At 42.2% G+C, this 19,951-nt stretch overlaps 1 protein-coding gene across 8 annotated transcripts in view; it reads right to left on the reverse strand.

Annotated features, from left to right (window-relative positions):
* Window positions 1–3,382: 3,382 nt before the first annotated feature.
* Window positions 3,383–19,951, reverse strand: part of SGMS1 (sphingomyelin synthase 1) — a 213,577-nt gene continuing 197,008 nt past the window's right edge. For 7 of the 8 annotated variants that reach the window (XM_006755846.2, XM_015558823.1, XM_015558822.1 and 4 more), the window contains 3 exons: window positions 8,927–9,080; window positions 5,820–5,986; window positions 3,491–5,128 (listed from right to left, as the gene is read on the reverse strand). In XM_006755846.2, the coding sequence (XP_006755909.1) occupies window positions 4,949–5,128; window positions 5,820–5,986; window positions 8,927–9,080 (501 nt within the window). In that variant the 3' untranslated portion in view covers window positions 3,491–4,948. Of the gene's footprint in view, window positions 5,129–5,819; window positions 5,987–8,926; window positions 9,081–19,951 lie in introns of all 8 variants that reach the window. The other variant, XM_006755843.2, reaches the window with a different exon arrangement.

The following is a 19,951-nucleotide window of genomic DNA, read 5'->3' on the forward strand; positions in this document are numbered from 1 at the left end:
GTAAATTTCACCTAGAAAAAAACTGTGAACAAATTTTGAATTTTAGTTAATGGTATTACTATCAAAGTATTTAGGGAGAAGTGAACTGATATCTGTAATTCACTTTGAATTGCATTAAAATAAGAATAATTGGTTAGAGCACTGGCCTGTGCACCAAAGGGTCAAGGGTTTGATTCCCAGTCAAGGACAGGTTGCTGGGTTTCAGGTTCGATCCCCAGCAACTCTCCCTCCCTTCCACTCTCTCTAAAAATCAATGGAAAAAGTATCCTTAGATAGGCTTAACAGAAGATAAAAAATTGATTCATGGATAAAATGATAGACAAATGGATTGATATGTGATAAAGCGAGTTAATAAAATAATGATTAATACTGTACGGGTTCTTATTGTAAAATTCTTAAAAATGTAGTGTACACTTAAAATTTTTCATAATAAAATGTTAGAGGGAGAAAAGGTTTGTACAAAAAGGGTTTCAAGGCCAAATAAATTTAGAAAGTACTAGCTTAATGAAACGTAAGTAGATTCCTTTAAGGAGCGATTTATTACAGCCTTAAATATACTGATACAAATGCTGAACTTATATATGTGTGTGTGTGTGTGTGTGTGTGGTGTAGAAAGCGAGCGAGCTGGGCAACAGAGAACTTCACGTTGTCCTGTACCCAACATCCACCTGTCCTGTGGGGTCACCACCCAGGGACTCTGTCCCCTGGGCTTCAGCCCCATTCCTACCAGCTCCCTTCCCTTCAGTCCTGAGCTTAGGAAGCAAGTTGCTGTACATCAAAACAGAAACCAGCAGGTCCTTCTAGTGAGCTTGGCTGCCTTTCCTGCTCTGCCCTTCTAACACCAATAAAAAGACTGCCATTAATTCCTCGTTTTCTGTCAAATGAGAGAGAAGTGGATCTGGGCCCGCTCCAAGAGGAAAATGGATTTCCTAGGGCTTGAGCATATTCATTGTTGCTTCTGATTTTAATCGGTGATTAAGCCCTGAACATCTTGAGAAATTAAACCAGTTTCCTAGCCCAGATCTACAGAAAGCCAAATTGTCACAGTTCTCCACTCTCACCATGTGTTATAGTGACATTTCAGATACTTCCCCATCTAATTTTGGTGACTTTTTGTTTGAATTTACTCTCGGCGAATGCTAATAGCATGTAGGCGTTATGTGTGCTGAATTTATTGACATTTTCTCTCCCAAAGGAAGAACTATCGCTACCGCCACCCTCAACAACTTGTGCAGTGTGTTGGACACAGTCGGTTCAGAGGACTGTGAAGAACATGGAACACCATCTCCGGCTACATGCCTTGCTTGTCGCTCTGCCTTCAGGTGCTCAGGACCCAGGAGCCTCAGGGGAAAAGCCTCGTTAGGTGACCTCGTGGGCAGGGGATTCTGAGTGTCCACTGTGAGCTGCCCGGGAAGGGACAACAAGCTCTGTACAAGCATCTGGGGGTCCACTCATGAGCCCACTTATGGGCTCCAGCATCCGGGGTCAGCGACGCTTCCAAAGCCAGCACTGTGCCAGCAGCACTCATTGGACACGATTCCTTTTCAAGCCATTTGCTTTACATGTTCATCCCTGGAGCCTGTGGAGAAACAGCTAGGAAACGCCTGCAAACTCATCTGCCCGCCTCTGGTATGAAGTCTGTAAGGCTTGTTGACGCGCGTAAGGTTGCCTGCTGTGCAAAGGAAATCTGTGCTGGGAACACATAGTATCCTCACTCCTTACCGCTGCCAGGGCCCTATCACAGCCTAACACTAGCCAGAGGTCAAAGGCTCCCTTGGCCACAGGCTTGTGATAAACAAATGTTCCATACGCCTGGCGATGATCTGATTGTGGCCTCACAGCCAACGATTCCAGAGAAGCCTTCAAAACAAACACCCATTGAAACAATCAGATCGCGCTGAAACGTTCTAGGAGCATTGCTACACATCCCCAGTGGGAAACCCAGCATGTGCCTTTCCGCGGCCATAGGCTCTTTAGAGAACGCATGGAAGACACTGCTTTGGCTGAACCCTGTCTCCCCTTCCCTCTCATGCTAATTCCATTAGCAGAAAGCAATTCAAACGGTACCAGCTGCTCCATGTGCCAACACAGAGCTGGCCAGGGGAGCAGACTCCAGGCACCGGTAAACCATGGTAGCCACGTGTTTCTGCTTCATTGCTACCCTGGCTTATCATCCAAGAAGACTGTGTCATGCTGTTTCAGCACTGGCCAATACTACAAACCACCACTGCGCACATACATCAGATGTTCAGAATATTAGAGCAAGTATTTTACCGAGGGTAGTAAGGTGTCAATAGGTCCAGACTACTGATCATACATACTCAGAAGTTCAAATACAGGCCGAGTCCAGGCGTGGTTTCTTAATCCGGCCTAGCTCTCCCTTTCTGGCTGAGGCCAGAGTTTGGATGAGACTTCTTCCTTGGCTCCCAGGGTCCTCGTGTTCATCTTTCTCTCGCTCACATTCCTCTCTGTAAAGACAGTGGTTGTTTACTGAGCACTTAACTTGCACGCAGGCCTCATCATCGTCCCACCTTACACAGAACAGGTAAAATCCCTATTTTTGTGAGAAAAGTGAGGCTCAAAGAAAACTGACCAAAAATAGTGCCTACAAGCAGCAGAGTTTGGATTCGAGCCCACTTACTTCTTCTGAGCCTCCAATGCAAACTCTACTGGATATGCCATACATAACCCACTTTCTCCTGGGGTGTCTTCCCCCACGCAATTACTCTCATTCTTCATGAGAGTAAACAACGGAGCGGCTCATCATTGATCCTTTCAACTAGCAAACCTTTCCTGAAGGTTTAACACAAGTTACACAGAAATAAGTGCGTACTAGTAGCTTCTTTCTAAGTATCCAGTCCCCAAGTCTTTTTGGTTCCTACAAGCAAGCAGATACCTACACGATCCACTGTGGTCTCCAGAGTCCATAGTTCTCAGAGTTGCATGGTTTTTCCTTCTCAAGTGGCACAAAGGTAGATGGTAACACTGATTTTAAGGGTTTCTAATTGAGAAAGCATGAAGTTCTTCCTAGAAATGACATGGATTTAAAAAACAAAGAACAGTTGGTCCTTCATATCCTTGGATGCAAAGGGCTGACTCTAAGTCATAGTTCTATGAAGATTTTTCCACTGTTGCAGGGAAAACCCCAAGTCATTCAAGGTTCAACTGTAAAAGTGCACTCACACTGAAGTTTAGAGTAGGTTTTAAGGAATCTCAAGAGAAAGGAAACATGATTATCTCAAAAAAACCAACCAAACAAAAAAACACACATACACACAAAGAAAAACTCAAGTGATGAAATTCTGAAACGGAGCCTCTTACCTTGTTTAATGATTTCATGTAGGACTTCCATGAACAATGTGAACACATTAGAAATAGCCACTTATTTTTTAAGTATCAGTTTTATTAAAAAGTGCATTTTGATTAATTTACGATCTAGGTAAGCTGTTAAGATATCAGTATACTCTCTGGAATAATAACTTTACAAAGATTTAAAACAAACCAAATTTTAAAAGCCTTTTTATTTCCTTCACCATTATTGTTTTACAATACAAATATCACCTTGTGAATACACACAAAAAAAACAACCCTACGGAAGATAATTCTGCTGCACATAAAATACAGAATGGATATATATAATTCTTCATTCTTAAAAAACTATTTTGTTCTCCACATTGGCAAGTATAGAATAGAATACTTCCCCAAACATCCTTTTGTTAGGAGCAAAACTTAGAATTACATGCAGTTTCTGCACAAATATATTTTAAAGAAATAGATCTCTTTTTTGTTGTTCACCAACAAAATTGTCATGAGAGTATGGATAACTAATTTATAGCTTTCAAGTTTTAGTTAAGTGATCATTTTCAAAACTCGCTTTTAAAAAAAGAAGTATTCATGGCTGTTTTCACTGTAGAGTTAAAATTGAACCACCAAACAGGTAAAATAGTGTAAGTGGGCCATGTCGTTGCCGCAGGCTCACAATATGAGAGCCGGCTCTGACTTTCTGATTACCCCTCCCCTCCCTCCCCCCAGTCTGTAATTCAGAGCAACTGAAAAGCCATAAGCAGTCTTCTGATTTAATTTAGCTATAAATGCAAAATTTAGTAGTGTATACATACATTTATATTTTCATGGAATACTTTAAATAAAAACATTTTTTTAAGATTGCCTACTGACCATACAATCAAGACAAGAAAGGCACTAGAAACATAGACAAATTTCTCTCCCAAGAAGCATTTTTAAATTTTAACTCTCTTCTCTTTGACATGTAAAAATCTTGAAATTTGGTTTTCATAACATCATTTGAAAAATAAAGTTAGGAAATACTTAGAAAATCACTTTATAACAGAATCTTTTTTTTTTTTTTTTTTGCGCTTTTTGACACACTGTCTCTGCTGATTTTACAAAACCCAAAGTTACTAAACCTTTCTGTGTCTGTCATTTTTGACTATCGGTGCAACAGGTAGAAAGATTTCAGAATCAGACCCCATTCAGGTACTTAGAAACCTTCATAGAGACATTTGCTAGAAAATGGCTTACAGCCCAATCTTTGGGGCAAGAGATATGAAAAGTATGTTTTCCCAAGAAAAATAATACGCTTTATTTCCAGATGTGACTGGAAAAAACAGAACTTAGGATACAAAAGCTTACATTTATGCTGTTGCATCATATACAAAGGAACATGGTGATTGTGGGTTATGTAAATCCCAGACTTATGAACAGGAACTGTGTACAGTGCATGATAGGTTAGATTTTCTTTATTGTTGTCCAACTCAGGTCCTTTGGAGAGAAAAAGAAGATCACAGTGCTGACCAGGTAACTCAATAGGTTAAGTCAAGGTAACCGTTGAAAGATAGTGGGATTAGGGAGGTGTTTATTTTATGGCATCTTCTCTCGTGGAGTTCTTAGCACTTCGGACAGGTCCTCGTTCCCCCACTTTGCACAGCTGTTATGTGTCAGTCACCAACCGGCTGTATTTAACTGGCCTACTGAGGTGGACTACTGGCCAGGGGAAGGGCCAATGGTAAGATCGAGGTACAATTCCTTGGACATTCTTTTCAAAGTACTGAAATGGCTTGTACCACCACACCCGGGCCAAGAGGTTCATCTGGGAAGCTTCTTTGAGCACCTAAGACAATAAAGAAAGGAAAGACCAAGTCAGTAAGAGCAGTTAACTTCTTCCAGCCCCAAAGGGAATAGACGTATTTTTCTCATGACCTTTCACTTTAAGATCAGTTTTTTTAAATATTAAAATGCACAAAGGGCCCCAGACTAGCTCCATGTCCACCCTCACCCCAGTTTCACAGTCACACCACCATTCTACACTTGGCACTCATCTGCACACTGGGAAACACCCTAGTAGAAAAACAAGTAACTCTAATTCTAGGAGTGCAAGAAAAAACTGTGGCTTATTCAGCCTCTTGTCTAGAAATAAACACCTCAATTAGCTTTTTAGTTACTCGCTCTTCTACAATGAAAATGGACAAACTTAATGTTAAATATTAAGCTGATGAGGGGCCAAGGGTAGGAATGCAAATCAAGCAACAGGTGTGCAAAGTTAGTAAATATTTTCAGGGACAATGAGAATGTGGTATTTGTTTAACAGGATGCAATCTCCTATGCCATTAGTAACACATTTCTTGGTCATTTTTTATTTTTAAGTGGATCAGCATCACGAAAGATAACATAGTCATAGTTGACTATCTCTTAAGAAAAGAGAAAACTAAGGCATCTGTAGATCCTTTGTACGATTCCCCTGCCACGTCAGTAACACCAACCCAGGAGCAAAAGGCGCGAAAATCAAATGGGGGAAAGCTCACTTGCTGATTGGCCATAGTGTGGTACCACCAGAAGAGTCTTGTAGTGATGTAATATGCCACCACCACGTCCACAGTGTAGTGGTCATGCGCTAAGAGAATACAGAAGATTCCAACTACGCTGAGAAGCCAGCAAATCCAGTGATACCACCAGAGTCGTCGAGGGGAATCTGAAGAGAGGAGAAATTTGAAATAATCCCACTATTCAAGTACCACTAAGGGCACCCAATCACACCTCTACCACCATTGGAGTGCAATTTCCTCATGTCCTTCCTTCTGCAAACCTCTTGGGCTATCAAATTTTTAGCTTCTCTGTAACCAGTGTTAGAATAGGAGCATCTTACTTTATAAAGCATTTTTACTAGCAATAGTATTTCATATTTGGTTGTTATTTGACTCATATAGTCATAAATACAGTTCAAAAGGACAAATAAGGACAGGTTAATGTATCATGATCCATTTTTTTAAAAAAGCTATTCTTGGACATTTACTTTACATGTAAATAATTTGGGGTTAATTCTCTATACAAAATCAATCCTTTTGGTCCATTAGATCCTCATACATGGATTAATTATAATCGATATGACTGTCTTATTTGCTTTCCAGTCTGTGCAACCATACACTACTCTGAGTCTTTGAGATTTCCACCTTCTCAAATACAAATCAGGGAAAATCCAAATGCCTGGGAATTCCAGTCCAAGTGCATTCCCAGCGGTAGGGCAGCGTCAGATACTAAACACTGTCTGTGCCTCCACTGGAAAATCACCTGAGGGAAGACCAACATCTCCATTAGTGTGGGCCTGTCAGCCTTGTTTTCTCAATAGATGGTCTGAAATTCTAGGCAAACAATAGTTTGAATGTGATCTACCCGCCCTCCCGTTCCAGGGGAGAAATTGCAGGATTTTATTAGATTCTCAAGGGGTCCAAGAATCAATCGCTCATTCATTCAACCAATATTTACTGAGCATGTACAATGTGCCTGGGATGGGAACTGCTCTAGGCACTGAGATCAATGTACAAAACAGGCAAAAAGCCTGCCTTTGTGGGGAGATCCCTTCCCAGTAGGGAAGAGAGACAATAAAAAATAATTATAATAAGAAATTATATACTATGTTAGGGGTCTTAAATGCTATGGAAAAATAAAGTTGAATAAGAGAAGCAGGGTCAGAAGGGTGAAGGGTGGTTTGCAATTTTAAATGGAGGGTCAGGGTAGGGGTCTTAGTGTATGTACTCTTCCATTTCCAGGAAAATTTGTATTTGATACCTTAACAACATAGCAACAAATATTCATTCTTCATGCAACACTATTATGTGTCCATCTATTTTAGTTTTTACCTCCTCTCCCTCACCCATTAAATAGCTATCAGTATCTCATTTTAAAGATGTAGAAACCAAGACTTAGAAAGGTTAAATGTTTTCCCCAAGGTCACCGAGATAGTGATAGCAGCAGGATTCAAAAATCAGTGTTTGTGACCCAATACAGCACATTGCTTTATTATCTTCCAGAAGGATAAAGCTTAATCCCATTAAAGGATTTCAGGTACCAACCAGCAGGGGCCGGAAATCCCTCCTCCAGGCCCACTGACATCAGACCCATTCTGTTCCCATGTTCTGAGCCCAGTTACATCCTAGTACAAAGGCTTGATCACACCCTGACAATTCTGAATAGACATTGTTAGAATTCGCTCTATTTGGTCAGTGCCCTGAAGCCCATCTTCTATTCTTCTGTTGTGTCGCCTAGCTTAGTTTTTCTTAAGACCAAACCTGGGCATTCACCCTTCATTCTACCACCTGTCTTCTGAACCTCCACAATCTAACTGACGACCCTTCTTGGTCAATCTCCCTCTGGTCCTTCTACTTCTCTCCATCTCCAATGCCATCTGGTGGTCTGAGCCACCACCATCCTGTCCTGGATTACAGCAGCAGACTCCTAACTTTTCTCCTGGTCTCCAGTCTTCTCCCTCTCCCATCCATCTTGCAAGCTGCTGCCAGAGTGGTTTCTCCCTCCAGAAAGGATAAGGTGACACTGCTCCGCTGGGACAAGCCGTCAGCAGGCATCCCATCTCTGACCAATGGAAGGTCAGATTCCTTCTGGTGGCTCACGGCATGCTCCGTGACCTGGTTCCTACTTACCAGTTCATTCTTATTCCTCATCAGTACCCCCACTCTAAATTCCAACCACGTTAAACTTCCAAGGGGCCACACCATCCGAAGACATCCCTCCTGTAATGTGTGTCCCTCCTCTGTGGTATCAGCAACCTGGTTAACTTGTCACTCTATCATGCAACTGCCTGTAGAAGGCTCACTGGGACTGTTCCTAACAGTAAAATATTGAACAAACTGAATTTTCTACAAGTAGATAAATGAAAAAATGTAATCTGTGGTTCATGTATAGTACTGAAATATGAACAGCAATTAAAATGAACTAGAGTCTCATCTCAAAAACACCACTGAGAGAAAAGTGGCACGATACCATTTATGTAAATTTTAAAAACAAGAGAATAATATAATACACAAGAACAAAAACATGCATGGAAATGATATAGGAAAGTAGGGGGTGGGGTGGGGTGAAATGTATTAATCATATGTGAACACTTTATTTGCTTTTGTGTTTCATAATAAAATATTTTAAGTGCATTTTTTATAGGAACTTTCCCATTTAGTGTCTGCCTCCTTTAGTGTTCCTGAGCCCATGGCCTCTACGACCATGGTCCAAAGACATCACTGACCCATCACTGCACCCTCAGCTTAGAGCATAGTGCCAGGTGCTTGGGAAAATGGCTACTGAGTGAACACATGATCTTCCATCATCCAGTGAGCCAGGCCCAATACTAGATTTCTGTGTCCTGGAGATTTCCTTCTCATTCCTTCCAGCGGTTGTCACACCCCACAACACTGCAGATGACACAGAAGGAAACAAGACACTCCAGCCAAGAAGAGCAGCTACTCCCTCCCACACACATGCCCCGGTGCCTGCTGTCTGTATGCAGGCAAGGTGGTGAGATGAGGCACTGCCCTTCGAGGCCTCCAGTCTTGCTTCAGCAGACTTGCCCCAGACCCTAGGACATGGCAGGCAAGACAATTCTAATGGAAGCCTGTTGCAGACTTACACTCTTTGATAAATAAGTAGGTGAGTGTGAGCATGACCGTGTGGCCGCTGTACAGATAGTCCCCACACATGTTGTGAGAGCCAGTGATGGACAGGCCACCGCCAGCAATGAGCTTCATTATTCTCCGCAGTTGGGCTTCCCAGTCTCCAAAAAGCTGGTGGGAAAGAGAAAACAAGATTTATTAGCCCACAGGAAGGTGTGCTATAATTACTATTTATATTCAGAACTAGGCTTTGGGATATTGAGATTTATAATAAGAAATATATATCTGGTCTTTGTCCCTGTTCCTGGCACAGAGCTTCTAAAGTCTAAACCCTTTGGAATTTCCTAAGCGATAAGAAAGATAAAGGTGTATTTGTTATTCATAACAAGCCATTTTCAACCACACCTGAGTTCACCTGAGTTGAAAAGCCCCTAAGGATGTTTGCCAGAATCAACCAGGTGGTGTGAGGGTTGGAGCTTTGAGTCCACTTCCCCCCACCTCTGGCTTAATCACCAATGGCCAATGACTTAATCAATCATGCCTCCGGAACAAAGCCTCCACAAAAATCCCATGGGAGAGGGTCTGGAGTGCTTCCAGACTGGTGAACACGTGGAGCTCTCAGGAGAGGGTGCACCCTGGAGAGAGCATGCCTCTTGCCAGATACGTTGCCCTGTGCATCTTCTCCATCTGGCTGCTCCTCAGTTATATCCTTTTATAATAAACTTCTAATCTAGTAAGTAAATTGGACTCCTGAATTCTGTGAGCCACTCCAGCAAGTTAATTGAACCAGAGGAGGGGGTCATGAGAACTTCAGAAGCACAGGTGACCATCTGGCCTTGTGACTGTCATCTGAAGTGGGAGAGTAGTCAGTGTCTGAGTCCTTTACCTGTGGGATCTGACACACTCTCCGGGTAGATAGTATCAGAATTGAGTTAGAGAGAGTTGGAGAATTGCTTGGTATCAGGGAAACAGCCCTCCCCCCTGCCCCCCCGCACACACCTGGTTACAGGTGTGTTCAGGGTGGTTATTGAGAGTAGAGGAGACACACAGGAGAGTCTTTCCTTTAAAAACTTATATTAAGACATGACACCCCCCACCTTGAAGACTGGCCACTCAATGTTTATGTTCCTTGGGCAACTCTTAAAAAGAGTATTGAGTAGGTTCAGAACTTTCCTGAGCTATTAGTATTTTTTTATATTTCAACAGATGCTTACCCATTTTTTTTTATTACTCTGATAAAGACTGACTGGTTTGGTCTTATTACTATTGGGTGTGTTTGGGGGGGGGGGGGGTAACCCTCAGGGAAAATTTAGAGGTATATTTTCGCATGCATGGCCTGGAGGACAACTGTTGTATTGCTAAAGCAGCTGAAGATTGAGCAGTCAAATATACAAATAGTGTTTGGTATGTGATTTCTGGGGACCAAAGTAAAACAAGGAACTGAGTAGGATGTACCTTCAATCTTCTGAAATTATATGGATTAAATTGCATGTTTTCCTTTCAACAAAAGTGAAAAAAGTTTAAGAATAAATTTACCTGTCTCTCATACAAGTCTAGGCTGGTTCCTTAGAGTAATAAATAGCTTGAATAATTCACTCACTGCATTTTTCAATTGCTCTGTCAAATGAAATGTGTGACTGTCTCTATTTTATGATTGTTACTCTTTTTAAATTCTGGTTGGCCAAGTTAATCACCATGATCATGTCGCAGCTTTTAACTGATAATATTACAGCTTTGGAAAACATGTTCATATAAATATAAATTCATTGTAATTTCCCTTTAAAGTTTTTATGAAGGTTTCTAGATAAGGCAGGCAGGTTGAACACACCACGGAGAGGATATGAATTTCCAGATTCAATGGGATCACTGAATCAGCTCAATAGAAGAAAACAGATCTACACAGCAAGACTCAGCATCATGGAATTTCAGACACACGAGGGCAAAGAAGAAACCCTGAAGCTTCCAGAAATCAGAAACAAGCTTCACATGAAAGATCAGAAATCAGGTAATTTCAAAAGCAACACTGGAAAACAGAAGGCTTTAGAAAAATGCCTCCAAATTCTGAGGGAAAATAATTTCCACTTAGAATTCTATACCCAGCCACATTATTAACTAAGCACCAACTAAGGATAAACTAAAGTCATTTTCATATATATAAGATTTCAAATATTTACCACCTGTGTACTCTTTTTTGGGAAATTACAAAGGATATGCGCCACAAAAGAAGGACTAAACACAGAAAAAGGAAGAGGATTCGCTAGAATGGCAATAAAAAGAGGGCTGAAAACTGCAGTCAGCCTAAAAGTGAGCCTCCCAAATGGGCAAGTCAAAGCTCTGGAGAGCTGTCTTGAAGAAGATGAGATTACTAGAACACCCAATGTCTCTGACTATATGGCTGGGAAAGTCACAATGTGGGAGTAAATAAGTATATAGAAAACGAATAAAGTAAAAAGCATGGTAATTACTAATTATACAGGAAACAAAATATTGTGCAGAAAGGGAAAATTATAGGAAACTACATGACTTGATTGGGAATAACATTTACAAAACTGTAATACTGTAAGCACTGAATATTGAGTTAAATCAAGGAGAATCCATGTAATTTCAGATGATTGAAGGTACATCCTACTCAGTTCCTCATTGTAATTTGGTCCCCCAAATCATGGCTCTTCTACCAACTAGCAGTGTGGCCCTGGAGGGAAAATTACACTGGGAAGACAGAACAAGAAGTGTTCCGTCTTGAGAGACCGCTCCACATATTCCGCCCAGGGTTACCTGGTTGCATTCCGTGGAGGCAGGATGGAGTGTGCTTACTCCACTATAACTGTAAGTGTGACCTCCCCATCCGTAGGCTTCTGGATGTTTGTTTTCTTAAAGTATATTTTTATTGATTTCAGAGAGTAGGGGAAAGGGAGAGAGACAGAAATATCAATGATGCGAGAGAATCATTGATAGGTTGACTCCTGCATTCACACTACTGGGGATCGAGCCTGCAACCCAGGCATGTGTCCTTGCCCGGAATGGAACCCGAGATCCTTCAGTCTGCAGACTATCTACTGAGCCAAACCAGCTAGGGCCTGAATGTTCATTTTTGAGAGAAGAGGTATTTTGGGGGACATTCACATCAACACTTTCTCAGTGGACAGACAGTACAAAGTTGTGAAAATTTAGGTCTCATAGCTACATTAGGATGTGAATTATGGTTTCCTAGGGTCACAGAAAAATCAGTTCTCAGTGAAAATACACCAATTCTTTTCAACTTCTAATGACTGGCTAAGAAATTAAGTAAACTGGCCAAGTCACTTAAGCATTAACCATGCACAGCAAGAAACAGAGCAGAAGGTGGGAATGCCTTCTGAATGAGGCCACTCCAGTACAGTTTGAGCCAGTGGGCCTTTGGTTATTACGAAACAGGTTTCTCAAAGCATTCTTTCAGTGCTAAATCACACCTGGCTCTGCGGGTAGTCTGTTTGCCATCATTCAGTGTGCAGACAGCCCAGTGCCCGGCCTTTTCTCTTAACTGCTTTGTGGAGCAGGGGCGTTCACTGTGCTTCAGCCCCACTGGCAGGGGCGGGAGAACCTGGGAGCAAAGCTCATCAAACAATGCTGCATACATCAGTGGCTTTGGTGCGCTCTGACGAGGGGCTGAAAGTGAGTAGTGGGGAGTAGAAATGCTATTTAATATCGTCCTTGTACCTTACTAATGCTTTCTCTTACAGCAGCCCTGAAGAATCAGCAAGGCTTCCTGGGCTGGGAAGCAAAGTCTTGACCCTTTGGTGTGTGTAGGCCAATGCACTAGCCACTAAGCAACACCAGCCAGGGCACCACAGGTATGGAGGAAGAATGGTGTGGGGGAACTGCATAAGTGACACTATGTCCCCCAGCCTGTAGGTTCTGCTATCTCCTGTTCACCCCTTTGGTAAGAATAGCAGCTCTTCCTCCTCCACTTTTCGAGGGGACACTCACAAGGGTGCTGCTATTCCCAAGCTTAGTGTCCCACCTCTGTGACTTGTTTTCCCAGTAAAAGTGCCCCAGCTGTTCAGTGTGGCAATGTGGCCCAAGTCCTCTGGCTCCGTGTAGGTACTGCCTGCAAAACTACATGCTACCTGTGCAGTGCCAGTCCCTCGCAAGCCTGGTGAACCAGGAACTGGGTACATCTAGAGCAGTGGTTCTCAACCTTCTTAATGCCGCGACCCTTTAATACAGTTCCTCATGTTGTGGTGACCCCCAATTTCATTGTCACAAATTGAACGTAATTAAAGCATAGTGATTAATCACAAAAACAATATGTAATTATATATGTGTTTTTCGATGGTCTTAGGCGACCACTGTGAAAGGTCGTTCGACCCCCAAAGGGGTCGCGACCCAGAGGTTGAGAACCACTGATCTAGAGGAACTTTTCCTTGAGCGTCTGGGAACCTTACAGAGATTTAATGTCATGCTATCACTTCCCATTCCAACAACCATGAACAGCCAGCTGTTGCTCAAAGTATTCATTCATTCATTCACTCATTCATTCAATGAATCCACTGAATACTACCACCAGGGCAAATCATTTCTTTTTTTTATTCCCGAAGGAAATTTTCCTCCAAAACAAGAAATTCACTATCATCCATGACAAACCAAGATGGCCAGCTGCTCTTACACTTAGACCACGGATCACATTTGTTGTGGGAACCAAGCGTCAGGAAGCAGGAGAACCGGAGAACTGATGGAATCCTGCCAGTCTTACCCCCACAGCCTTCAACTGAGAAACACACGCTACACACTGCGTTTTCCCCTCAGCCTGAACTCCCCAAATGACAAAGGCCCGAAACAACAAAACTACATCCTACAGCATGTCCTTGAAGCCCCACAGGCCAGGCAGTGTGTTTATAAGTTTGATGGATGTTTTAGATTTCCCAACAGCAGTGAGAGGCCCAAAACTGCCCCTTATCATGTCTCATGCTTTCTTAGTGTTACCGGAACAGGCAGTAAACAAGAGGGTGGGGGAGTGGTTCTACATAATAAAACACTGCCCTTTGTTTTTATAGAAATTCCAACTTTTTTTAAAATATATTTTATTGATTTTTTACAGAGAGGAAGAGAGAGGGATAGACAGTTAGAAACATCGATGAGAGAGAAACATCGATCAGCCGCCTCCTGAACACCCGCTACTGGGGATGTGCACGCAACCAAGGTACATGCCCTTGACTGGAATCGAACCCGGGACCCTTGAGTCCGCAGGCCGACGCCCTATCCACTGTGCAAAACCGGTCAGGGTGAAATTCCAACTTTTTAACAGAGCTTTCTTATCAATTCCTCGTATCCCCACATGCCTGCCATGTGCTTAGTGCAGATGATATGATGTCCATTTAGATGATCAAATTAACAGAGAGGCTATTTCTGTTTCACGGCGAATCCGAATGCCCTGCCTCTCACCTACACAATCTTGCCTTGGGTCCGGGAAAGAGCCTGCTATTGCTGCAAATACCTCCCCAGCAACAAAGGCTGAACAATGTCTTCAGGTTCACTTTTGGTTGTTGTTCTAATGAAGTTTAACCCATTTTATATGCCATTTAAGTGTAGTTGAGTAGCTAAAACAATTTAAAGTAATTTATTCATTATTCTCTGAGGATCTATTTTTCATAAGTGTTTTCTCCATTTAAATGAAAGTCCCCCATCTCTAAAAAAGTTATTTTCATCTTTCATAAACCATTTTCTGCCTCCTTATACAAGGTGTTTTCAGTTTGATTTTAACTTACTTTGCTTTATACTGTGCTCTGTTGGACTGATATTCCAAAGGTTACCAAGTTTTTTTTTTTTTTTTTTTTTTTTTTATATTTTTATTGATTTTTCACAGAGAGGAAGGGAGAGAAACAGAGAGTTAGAAACATCGACGAGAGAGAGACATCGATCAGCTGCCTCCCGCACATCTCCCACTGGGGATGCGCCCGCAACCCAGGCACACGCCCTTGACCGGAACCGAACCCGGGACCCTTCAGTCCGCAGGCCGACGCTCTATCCACTGAGCCAAACCGGTTTTGGCAAAGGTTACCAAGTTTACTTTCACAGGAATAAATATGAGCATAAACACGATCCCAAACCCCCGTTTTGGGTGATTCTGGATGATTTTACCAGCTCTGGCTTCATTTCTCTCATCTGTAACAGGCAAGAACAATACTTCCTCATCCTCAACCCTCACAAACCAAAGTGAGATAATGTTTGTAAAAGTGATTGCTAAAACTGTACAGCGCTATACAAATCTAAGACAGCATGACAACTGCCAGGCTAAGTCAATATTTTGGGTGTGTGTGTACATTGGGGCGGGGGAGAGGTTATTAAGTGAGAACTCAAGGCCTAGCAGACAACAACTGAAATTCAGATAGTTCTCTCCAACACACAGCCCTTGTGTGTGCTCATCTGTGATCACAAGAGACTTTTCTGAACGCTTCCTCTAGATTCACTCCTGGAAAGATTTTGTTTCACCCACAAATATTATCTCCACCTCAAGTGATCTGAAGCAGAAAGATTTCGGTATGCACGTCCTCTTAGAACTCATATATAGTCTTTTTTTAAAAGACTCCACTCCGCTCTGAAGAATTTGGCTCTCTGTACCTCTCCATTACCAAACACATCCATTAATTCCTATAATCCCTGGGCTAGGCAGGCATTGTGTGTGTGTGTGTGTGTGTGTGTAGGAGTCATCATCTCTAAGTAATTATCAGCAATAAGACACTCATCCCAACCAGCCTCCCTTCCCCAGTAAAAACTTTTAACTTTTTTTCATGGCCTCTAGTAAGGAGATGTATCAAAGCTTCATAAAATCTTAACTAAAGGTTGGCCATGGATTTCCATTCACCCATGTTCTTATTTGTCACATTAAAGAAAGCCTGATTTTCAGTCAGGCAGGACTTGCCTTTAACAAAATTATATTTGCTTAAGGTGTTGAGAGATCGTTTCGCCTACTTGGTCATGAAGTGAAAACTGAAGAAACAATTTCCCTCAGAGTTTTGTGTTGAACATGTCTAAATCTAAAGAAGAGCACAAAGAATACCACTAGACCCTTCACTTATATTCATCGATTACCAACACAATCCTACATTGCTGCCTCTCCTCTCCTCTCTTCTCTCCTCTCCCTCTCCCTCTTCCCCCCTCCCTCTTCCCCTTCCCCCCTTTTTCTTCCTCTTCCTCCTACCCCTCCCCTTCTTCCTCCTCCTCCTCCTTCTTCTTCTTTGTTTCTCTCTCTCTCTCTCTCTCTCATTCCTGGACCACTTGAGAGTAAGCTGAATACACTAGGGCACAATGCTCCTAAATGCAAACAACAAATATTTCCCTCTATAATCCACACGTGACACAATTCTATCAGTCAGTAGACATCTTCATTCAGACTTCCCGATGGGCTCAGCAATGTCCTTCAGAGTTTCCTCCCCCTGATCTGGAATCCAATCAGAGAATACAGACTGAGGATACTTGTCAGACTCTTCACTTTTCTTAGTCTTGTTTTCTTTATTAATGAGAGACATTTTTGAAGAGTCCAGTCTGTTTGTTTTTATAGAATGTTCCTCAATTTGGCTTTATCGGATTGTTTCCTTATGTTTACATTCAGGTTAAATGTTCTTGGTGGGAACATTACAGAAGTGACATGCGTGTCCTTTTCTGTGCATCACATCAAAATGCATTTGCTATCACTGGTCCTAGTACTGGTTTGATCCCTTCGTCCCTTGGCTATGGGACTATCTGCCAGATTCCTCTATTGAATGCACACCTTTGATACATTATAATGAATAAACAATTTGTGATTTTGAAATTATGGAAACATTATGGCCCCCAACCTTTCACCTAATCCTTTAGCATGCACTGATAATTCTTACTTGAATCATTACTACAGTAATCGCAAAATGGTGATTTTTCTACTATTTCTAATGTTTCTTTTATATCTATTACTTTGTTTTCCTCTCCCAATACTAATTTTTAAAATGTTTTTAATTAATGTATTTTAGTTAATTATTGTCACTTCATTGTAATGCTCCAATTGTCTCACAGTTGGCCAGTGGGAGCCTCTAACGCAGGACAACACGGTTTCCGAATGGAACCCACTGACCTTAGTGTCGGGGCAGCTCGGGAACCTTCCTTCAGGAGGTCTCTGTTCTCTGCCACATGGATGATGCTTCATGCAGAGACACACACTGCACTCTCAAGGCTCTCTGCATTTCCCCAGTGAATGCTTTCCTTTTTACATTTTTAATTATTTTTTTCAATTATAGCTGATATTCAATGTTATATTAGTTTCAGGTGTACGCATAGTGGCTAGACATTCATATAACTCACGAAGCTCAGTGAGTGCTTTCTGACTCTGTGACCCCTTCATACTAGATAGCTGTCGCCATGTAGAAAATCTGTCACCTTCCCAGAGTCTCCGAAACACAGCCCTCTCTGCCCCGGTCTAGTCCTTCCTCACTTCTAATTCAGACAACCATGCAAAAGTGACATCAACTGTATTCTGCATGTGAAGTGTACCAAGAACCAAGATGTGGCCACACTTCTTGCCTCCGCCACTCCGTGCCATTAGGGCCTGTGAGACAACTGCTGTGAGGATTAAATGAAAATGGCACATTTAGGGTCAGACCTGGCACAAAATAGGGCCATATAATTTGGCACCACTCTGAAGCCTACCTTCTTCCTTCCCTCCCTCCCTCCCTCCCAACAGCTTACTTTCTGTATCACTGGAGAGAGGTCTAAGAGACAGATGTGACCACATAAACCCCCTGCTAAAACCTTTCCTGGCTTGCTATGGCCAGACTCCTTAGATCAAGCCCACACTCCTAAGCAGGGTAACAAGTCCCCTTAAAATCTGCCCACAACTTGCCACTCTGGCTTTACCTCTGGCCACAAGCCCACAGGATCACATGCCCAGGCACATCTGACTTTACCTGCTCCCCAGACTCTCCTCTCACCCTTCCTGTTTTCTCCACCTACAAGCTCTTGCTCTCTCCAATTCCACATGGCAAACTCCTACTCATCCTTTTGAGACTTGGCTCAGACAGCTCCCTCCTCAGTGCAGCCAACACTCCCAGGGGAGTGTGCCACCTTCTTTGTTTCCATGGCAGCTGAGCTGCACACGCCTATGACAGGAAGGGCTGAACAAGTCAGAATGGCCTGCGCGTCACATGTCTGTCATGGCTTCTGGGGGCCCATTTACCAGGGAAGGGGCGCCTTTCTTATACATTTGTGTGTCCTCAAAGTGCACCCCGCACAGGATGGGTTCTCTAGAAATGTTTGTTCAGGAAATAAGCACTTGCTTGTTTATGAAAAATGTCACACCTGCAAACTCTCTGCCCCACATCTGCAAGTGTGACTCTTCTTGGTGATTTTCCATAAAGAAGAAAAGCATTTAGAAAGTTTGGGGTTTATAAAATCATGTCAAATGCATATATCAAATGTTAACTATACACAAGCAGGAATAATTATGCAGAAATCATAACCAGAAGTATGTAAGAAAAATACACATAAGGGACTAATAAATCTACTAAAACATTAACAGTAGATAGGGCCATAAGTGGTTATAAAAATTTTCCTCTTTTTGTATATTTTCAATGAATCTATAATGAATGTGGAATTTCTTTAAAATAGAAAAAAAAATTTAAGAGAAAGAATTTGCACATTTCTTTTTTTAATCCCTGTAAAAGGAAGAGTACAATGGAGAAAGAAGTGGGAAAGTGAAGAAGAAAGTTGAACAAAAAGGAAAACTATACTGACATTAAGAAACTGGCAAAGCAGAAAATTAGGTAAAATCAAGCATTGACAATCTGAATTCCACACAATTCAACAGGATGACATGAAGCTATTTTGGTGACAGAATATAAGCCATATTCTGAAATATTGCTAAGGTTAGCAGGAGCTAATCAGAATATCCAAATTTCTCAGCATGGAGGGCAGCTAGGAACACGGAGCCTGAGAACATAAGGAAGAACTGAAAAAGGTCCTAAAATCCTCAAGAGCAATGAGTCTTTTGCCTTGTAGGACAGCTCATGCCAGAAAAACAGGCTTTGCAGGCTGACGACTGTCCCATCGCGGCTCAGCAGTGGATTAAAGGACGTGCTCTGACCGTTCCAATTTGTGCAATGCAGGAAAACGGACAGTGACAGAAGAGAGTACACAGGCCTTTCACGGCTTTTGTATTTTATGGTTCCACTGACCAATTAAATTAATCTCCAATGCCACTCAAACATAACCCTTGTCCAACAGTGGGTTATGTTAAAGTGTGTTGGGGGGGAATTTTTTTTTTAACCATGTCTTTCAAGTTCAAGAGAGTCATTTCACTGAAAATACCATGTCAGATTAATGCATTTGCCAGCTAAGTACCTTAGCTGTAACATAACTCCTTTCGAAGGTTTTCAAATCTAAGCTCACCATGGAGACCAAAAAACAGAACCCAACATGCATCTCACTTTAAAGCTTAGTCACTAGACGATTGTTACAATGGGAGTGGAAAACTGCATAATTTATTTCTTCTCTTCCATTAGTATCAGGCTGTCGGACTAGCTGGTGTCTAGGGTAGGTTTGTTTGTTTGTTTTTCTCTCTTTTGGAGTTTGCCAAAACAGTTAGGAAAAAAACTTCTTACAGAAAGCTTAGAACACCAAAGAATTCTCTAATGTTTTTGCCTCGTTCTTTTAGCTTTTTAATGGAATCCTAAACAATTGGAAGAAGACGACAAGAGGTTGTTTCGGGGTTTGTACACATGTTCCTTGGAGAGAAGCTGGGATGAGATTAGTGTGGGCTACCGTATTTGCCGGCGTATAAGACGATTTTTTGGCCCTGAAAAATATGCCTCCAAGTGGGGGGTCGTCTTATACGCCAGGTACACTTCAGATAGACTGCCCATAGTGCTTGCCCTGTGCCATAGTGGCCTCCCGATGCCCGCCCACTTCATTCCACATACCGTTCAGGCATCAGCAGCGCTGCTGGGTGTATGCTCGGCTGTTATGCGATTTTACCACACTCGCAAAATCGCACACAGCCGACCATACACCCAGTATGATAGCGCAAAATCGCGAATCGC

Source organism: Myotis davidii, unplaced genomic scaffold (assembly GCF_000327345.1).
Source record: "Myotis davidii unplaced genomic scaffold, ASM32734v1 scaffold933, whole genome shotgun sequence".
NCBI classification, from domain to species: Eukaryota; Metazoa; Chordata; class Mammalia; order Chiroptera; family Vespertilionidae; genus Myotis; species Myotis davidii.